At 37.3% G+C, this 7893-nt stretch overlaps 1 protein-coding gene and 1 long non-coding RNA gene across 2 annotated transcripts in view; one reads left to right on the top strand and one right to left on the bottom strand.

Moving 5' to 3' along the window:
- Positions 1-1047: 1047 nt before the first annotated feature.
- Positions 1048-5992, bottom strand: LOC103151877 (uncharacterized). Its single transcript, XR_477680.2, has 2 exons — positions 5906-5992; positions 1048-4413 (listed from the first exon to the last, which is right to left on the bottom strand). It is a non-coding gene; the product is annotated as an uncharacterized LOC103151877 (long non-coding RNA).
- LOC103151878 (huntingtin-interacting protein 1-related protein-like) overlaps positions 5925-7893 on the top strand; it is a 26525-nt gene continuing 24556 nt past the window's right edge. Inside the window, exon 1 of the mRNA XM_007572140.2 lies at positions 5925-6181. Coding sequence (XP_007572202.1) covers positions 6101-6181 — 81 coding nt within the window. The 5' untranslated portion in view covers positions 5925-6100. The remainder of the gene's footprint in view (positions 6182-7893) is intronic.

Below are 7893 nucleotides of genomic sequence, written 5' to 3'. Positions count from 1 at the left end.
CCAAAGTGTGAAACATAAGGTGTGAAGACAAGCTTGTGGCTGATTGGTGTCAATTATAGCCTTCAGCAAAGGAGTGTGTGATACTTTATTTATTGATCTGGTTTCCAGTTAGCAGTCATTGATACCAAAAGTTATTTCCTTTCATCTGAGAGGGAGAGTTTGGACAAAGCTTCTGGAAAGACCTTTACTGAAACTGTTAGCATTTTCAGAAAACTTTGTAAAAAAAAAAAAAAAAAAAAAAGAAATGTTAAAATATCCAACCAGAATTATGTTGAATTTTAACCTGTTGATAGTTACAGAAAGTGTTTGATGTCTATTGAACTGGAGTCAATAAACAACTGAATGTGTGTTTGAGTCTGTGTATTTTCTGATCAGAGGGGAATAGGAAATGAAAATGAATAGTTTTTCTATGACGGCTGTCTGTAACCTTTCCCACACTGAGCGGTATGTGCACGGGTCGGGCGCATCCCTTTCTAAACATTCACCGAGCTCTCAGTGGTAATTATCAACCAGCTCATTTAATTCTTGTTGTCAACAAAGCTAAAATGACTGGCGCAGATATTGGGGGGAGGACGGGGAAATAAGCAAAACCACCAAGGCTCAGGTGTTTTAATGTGATACATCTACAAAGAATTGCTTAAAAACATAAATTAGAGCTCTACCACCTCAACTTTACTGGCTAACCACCCAAATGCATTCATGGTCAACACAGGGGATTTCAACCATTTGAACACTTTCCTGCCAAACTTTCACCAGCATGTCGAGTCGACTTGCCCACCAAAGATTATCAAACACTGGATCTTTTGTATGATGTCAGTGCCACTGCTCTATGGTGGTTAACACCACTTTATTGTGTAAAAATGTGCATTTTATTTTGTATTTCATTCTTACTTATATTTACTGTTTTCTGTATGCCATACTGCTGCTGCTGCTGCTGCTGCTGCTCAACATTTTCCCAATTCTGGGATTAGTAAAGTACATTTTATTTTATCCATAAACCTGAAACTATCTTTTTAACAACAACAACAAAAAATGAATGGGCATTAGTAAATTTATTCATTTTATCTTCCAGACAAGATTTTTTACAGCCTTTATTCAACAGTAGCTTGACAGGAAGGAGGTCAGAGAGAGAAGGAGACGACACGCAGTGAGTGTCTGACATTCTAGCTACAAACCTCAGTATGTTTTATTGGAAATCTAAGAGACCAATACAAAGTAGAGACGCAAGAATCTGCAAATTGTTGCATGCATGTGCATTCAGCCATTTTATTCTGACACCTCCAAATAAAGCTATTGCATCCGTTCATCTTCAATATTCATATAATTAACAAAGTACACCAATGCCTAATGATCTGAAAGAGGGAAATAATAGCACAACAGGAAACCTACCAGGAAATTACCACCCAACCGCACCGGCCGAGGTGATGAGCAACAAATCGATTAGAACAAGAGGAGAATTTGTCCTCTGTTAACTATTATTTGTGCGTCCCGCAAAATTAATTATTGAAAAAGTTTTCCTTTAAAAAAAAAAAAACATGGAAGAAGAGACACCGATCAGTTTCAAAACACTGTTTAAGTTGAAAACTAAACAGCAACAACACCAACGTCCCACTGTGCAAGAAATCTCATATCTAATTTGGGTATGAAAGCAGCAACACCCTATTTGAATATCTTGAATTCTCTGTGTCAGTGAAAGAGTAGCTTTTGGTCAAGGGAAACTGTGGTCAGTTGGAAATGCTAAAATTATTTATATTTGCTGAAAACTTAAGGTCAAACGTTTTGTGTTTCCTTCCTCAAGCTTCTCACAGTGGTTTGCTGGACTTCAGGTCCGTCCCTCCTGTCAGAACCGGTGCAGCTCGGTCGCACACACCTTTTCACAACTTCTCCATAGGACGGAAATCAGGGCTAAACATTAACAAAACATTGGGTTTGTTGTTCTGCAGCAGTGGAGGAAGAGCTCTGATCAGCACCGGTCCACTGAAGTTGCACAGCATGTTGGTGTTTGGTGTTGCTTTGATGCCTGCAGATGAGAGAATGAGCTCCAGAAGGGCAATCTGCACTCTACAAGGAAGACCAACAGAGAAAAAAAGTGCTAACTGTGCGGTTTGAGATTTTCAAGAAGCAATGACGTTCTTCTTTTTATTCACATGTAAATCAGATTTTTAAATATAAACTAGCTAAAGCCTTTTTCGTTGAGGTTTTTTGCAGCCTTTATTCAACAGTAGCTTGACAGGAAGGAGGTCAGAGAGAGAAGGAGACGACATGCAGTGAATTCCCCGAACCAGGGAACACCATGTTGAAGACTGTAGCCTATGTTTATGTTGGAAACAAAACCTGTAGAAGTCAATATGTATCTGGATTTACATTATGTCCTCAGGATAATTATGAAAAATGGCAATTCATAAAATGATTTATTAAATTGTCTCATAGTGCTGTAATGTATAATCAAAGGCTAACACTGTTGCATACAAAGTGATTGGTTTGCTGTTAAACTTTTTGAACATTCATAGTTTAAATTGCTTTCTACTTTAACACAAGAGATAAAAAGAATGATATGCAACTGTAACTCACCATGAATTTAATGTTAGTTAATAGCTTACACATTTAATTGTTTGTGTGTTTAACTGATTGCTGCATCATTTGTATAGATTTTAATTTTCTTTTTTTGAATTTAAATTATACATATATAAATATTTATTATTGTTTCTGGGATTCATTATCCAACACGATTCAGTTTTTTCTGCAGGCTTATTGCAAAGTTGGGCTATCTAAAAACAGCAATGAGAGCAATGATTTGATACACTATGGGGATTTAATGACTTGATTTGGGTTTCAGTATCTGAATTTATATCTCAAATAAGCACAGCTTCCTAACAACGTAACAAAACCAGCAAATGATTGAGGATCCTTTGAGTGAAAGACATCGGATCCCTGTTAGCAGCCAGAAACCTGCTGACTGAACCAGAACAGAGACTGGAAAATCTCAGGAGAAGTGTAATTGCTCAGCATTTCATTATGGCACTCAGCAGAGTCTTTGTCATTGAATTTGTCCAATCTTAATTAAAATGTTGCTTCCGTTTCTGGCTTGCATCGTGAGATCAGGTTAGAGGCAGATTAAAGCATGTTTTACTGCCCGCTGGTGGAGATAAATTAAAAAAGCTTTACGCGTTCAGATGATCTGAGGGTCAGATTTCGAAAGGCTGCCGCAGAAGTATCTACTGCCACCTAGTGGACAAAGCTTAAAACTGCAGATTTTTCTAAAGTAACTTCTGGGGGTCAAACAAATTGGAGAAACCATTTGAAGTCATTTTAACCTTTGCAATCAGTTTATTTGCTAAACAAATTTGTACTGAGCAACTCTCTTAAACATTGTGATAGAAATTTTGTCCATCAACGAGAGGTTTTCCTTTGTTTTATGAATCTCATCATTAATGCAACATACCTGAAAAATATTGATAAAGCTTAAGAATTTTCAACCAATCAATGCCAATTTCAGCAATTTAACTCTTTTTTTATATTTTAGTTCTCTCCATAGCAAGCACATACATTTTCTGAAATATTTCCTTACTTGGCAATTCTAATAATTACCTCACTTTTGTTATTCCATTATTTAGAGAAGAGTTGAGAAAAAAGAGCTTAGATTTGGTGCCACTTGTTTTAACCAAGTCATATAAAAATAAAAAAAAATGACAGGAAAACTAATACTGAATCATTTTTAGAATTTGGCCAAAATCTTAAATAGTCATTGAAAAATATATGATTTCTTTTTCCCTTCTCCATCGCAGATATGTATGTACATTGGCAGTTTTTTGGTAAATGAAAAAAAATATTTTCACATAATGGAAGGCAGACAAGCGTGACACTTTGAAGGAATTTTAACACCAAGAAAGAGAATAAAAATAATTGAATCTAAGAAATAGTTTCAAATTGTAATAGGGTAAACTTAGAAACAAGACGGATTGTTTAAAGGTACATTGAAAACACAAATGTATTACATTTGATTAAAAATGAAGTAAAGGGACTTATAAAATATCCAAGAACTTATCACTGCATAAATAACCCCCCAAAAAAACATGAGTAAAAAAGTGTAAAGGACGAAAAGTGAAAACAGGTAAACTTTCCACCTTTCTACTGTTCTCTTTGCGAAAAGCCGTCCTTGCGTGACTTCATTCGCCCACCGTAACGTCCGCCACATTCTTTGAATGAATCATGCATTTCTGTGGGCTGTTCATCCATGGATGCTACTCCTTCTGCCTCACTGGATTGGATTCTGCCCGGTAATGTTTGCGTAGAGTTCAGACAGGGGCAGAAAAATCTGAAAGAGCCAGTTTGGCCTGCAGGACAGACAGCATGTCCCTGTCGTGTCCACCCCCTGTTGTCCCACCAGCCATTGTGCTTCCTTCACCTGCATACCTGTGAACAAAACCATCACGGTTGAAACTCCACCCAGCCCCAAAAAAACACTAAACAAGAAATTCCAGTTGGACAAACTCGTAAGCGATATTTTTCATGTACATTGGTGTACATGAAAAATACAGTTTTCCTTGTTTAGTCTTCAAACTCTGCAGATAGTAAAAAGTCAATCGCAGATCAGTACGCATAGTCAACGTTTTGCACACATCACACGTCTGGTTTGAAAATGAAAGAGCAAGAAACACAACCCACTGTGGTAAACCATTAAAAAGCAAATCAAAGAAAGGTTACAAAATAATGAGGAAGTGTAGACGAATCTAAACAGCAGCAGAGAATAAAACTGACAGGCTACAATAGGATGAATTTCACCCTAACTTATAACCAAAACCAAATTTTTGAGCATTGCGTATTAGAAGATTTTGCAGTGACATTGGTAAATATTTAAATGATGACTTCAGTGATGGTGTCTCTGCTCCTCTATCTGTGCTTCTATCACTCTGTGACCTTTAGTATTTTGGCTGGTGTAATTTGTATCCAGCATTATCATCCGCTGCTTTGTCCAGAAACTCTGTCCAACTGGCTAAATTACTAAATATTACATTAGCAGGAAAAATGCAACTTTTGGAATAAACAATTATTGCACCCCAAGCAGTCCTGTCAGGCAAAGGACTCATGCTGGGGGAGTCATATTCTTCAGGGAAGCTGAAGGAAAAAGGATGGAGTTAAATTAAGTAAGAACAAAAGCTCAGAGGCTGGAAGAAACTTTAAACATAAAGCAGCGCTACAGTGACATGGTTTCGATCGAGGCATATCTCTGTATTAGGATGGTATTTTCAGAGTTTAAACTTAAATCTAATATACACACAGGAGAGGGGGGGGAGGGGGGGATCAAAGATGGAGGCTATGTGACTTTATTTGAGTGTTCACTTTATGAAAATATATAATTCTTCGGGGGCTGGGCTAAGGCCCCACTGTTAGAGGATCCCATTTTCTTTTAAGCACCATTAAAAAAAAAACCAGAGTGAGCCTTCATTTAATTTGATGTGGTAATTATGTGTTATAATTGAAATCCGACAGTCACATGCGCCACTGAAGGTGTCGTGTCAGTCCACCCACATCATCTGATTCTCATTTCCTGGTTTGTGTCATCACTTGTAGTTTTTTTTTTTCCTTTCGTTTCTTTTTAACCGGATGAAACCTCAGGATTAGAGAAATAATCGCGCAATAATAATAATAATAATAATAATAATAATAATAATAATAATAATAATAATCTGAATGGCGCCCATGAATACAGATGAGAGGGCAGAACAATAGAAAAAACACAGATGGATTAAAAAAAAAAAAAAGAAGCTGATCTGAAAACAACCTGCCTGTAGGTGGATGTGCTCGCTAGAGGACACGATGAACGATGATGACGATGGTGGTGATTCCCTCCGCCCCCCACCCCCACCTTTTGTGGGTGGATCCGTCCACGTAATGCTAAACTCACCCTCGCGTTTGCTTTTCCTGCTTCCTTCAGCCGCGGCGCATCAGCAGTAAAGGGAGCCGCAGCTCGGAGATGTCCCTGACACTCTCGGCGGACAGGAGAGGAAACCCCCGCACTTTGAGCTCCCCTGGACGGTTCGGAAAGCAGCGGAGGGACGGCCCTTCTTCTCGGTGAAAGCGTCTTTGTGCAGGCAGAAGGATGAACATTCATACGCGGGTGAAGAGCAGGAGGACCGAGCATCACCTCGGAGCGGAGAGGGACCACTTTGACAAGCAGCAGGTAAAAAAACAACAACACACGGACAAGGAGAGTGCAGGGCTTTTATCAGGCAGTGGAGTGGAAACCTGCGGGTTTTTCTTTTTTCTTTTTTTTTAAAGGCCTTCTGCGTGGCTTACCGCATAGGCCACATTTACAGCCAACAATTTAAGTCAGAAAATAAAGCTTTAATTAGAAAACCAGGTGTACCGAAGGCCTCACAGCTTCACCACGCACATTTAAACCTGAAACACAAAAATTCAACCTTTTGTTATTTAATTTAAATTACCTGCAACAATTTAGAGATGTCGTCATTCACTTTCCAGCACTGGATTTTAGCCCAAATGTATTTGTTTCAGTAGGGGGAAAAAAAAAAACTCTACAAAGTGAGTTCTGTGCAGTGGCGCCACCAAGGGGGGCCGAGCGGAGGCATTTACCACCTCAAGAAATTTGCTCATGCTCCCAGACCTTTACCATATTATGTTGCCAGTATGGGTTTACAAAAGGAGAGTTCACGCTTTAGAAAGGTGCAATATTTATTTATCCTTGTCATTTTTTTCTGTACTTCATAGTATGCTATTTTAACTTGAAAATGTTTGATGCCTCTTCCTGTTTTAAATCAAACTTGGTAATTTCCTCAAGAACCTGCTGTAAGGAATCATTTACTTGTCTCATGCAATTTGGTGGAAGATTTTATTTTATTTTTTTTACTAATTTCTTTTTGGAATGTTTATAAAAGCTTAAAAACTAGATATCTTGATTTATATTTTCATTGGTTAGTGCTAAAAATTAGTGTTAAAATGCTAAAATAAAGTTTACGATGCATTCTTTTTAGATATGAACATACAGTATTGTATTTATTAATGTAGTAATGTATCACTGTCGGTATTCAGATGTCTAATTAGTCAGGAAGCATCTAATAAGTTGCTGAATTTTATGCTTATATGACGATATCATAAAGAAACTCCTGAAATATCATAGATTTCTGAATTTTAGTTTTGTTTTACAAGCCCAGTGTCACCAGTGGCCCCATCAGACCACCTCTCTGGAGATGGTCCAGGCTCTGAGATGTCTGATGATAATTTAATCTTAATTTAGATCTTAACAAAGACTGGAAGTAATTTTAAACACATTTTGCTGAACCTGTTATAAAAATACACAATAAAGTATTAATCTCTTTAAAACAGAGTTAAATTTTTTTTAATTAAATTACTAAATAGATAATCACAGGGGACTGCATACACATTTATGTACTTATATTAAGAGTATGCTTGTTTCAGTGCTTGCTTAATGGAACCAATAATATAAATATGGGAATTAGCTGCAACATGTTTAGCTGTAGGTTTCCTGCTCCAAAACTTACATGTGTGGAAAAAAACCATTTTCTGTTTACAATGAAGATGTAATTTGGAGAAGTTCACTATGTGAGCTCATACTGTAGGTATTTTAATAGAATATTTTCACAATACAGATTTATTCACATTGGTTTGTTGACACAGATTAAGTCAAAACATTTTATATAAACCCACGAAACTAGCATGTTCAAGATTTGTTAAACTGTGTTGGATATTTGTTTTTTGGACAATATTTGTGAATTAACTTCAACTTTGTCCTTAAATCAGAGACTGAAAGTGAGTTTCAGGTCTGAGGAGTCACGCCATTCATTCCTTTCCGAATCCAGTCCTTCCAGTTTGACCACCTTTCTTCCATTACAAACATTTTGTCCTTTTTCTCTC

The sequence above is a fragment of the Poecilia formosa genome, unplaced genomic scaffold, assembly GCF_000485575.1.
Source record: "Poecilia formosa unplaced genomic scaffold, Poecilia_formosa-5.1.2 Scaffold295, whole genome shotgun sequence".
NCBI lineage: Eukaryota > Metazoa > Chordata > Actinopteri > Cyprinodontiformes > Poeciliidae > Poecilia > Poecilia formosa.
The sequence above is the reverse complement of the archived record's forward strand: the minus strand, read 5'-3'. Positions and strand labels throughout refer to the sequence as shown.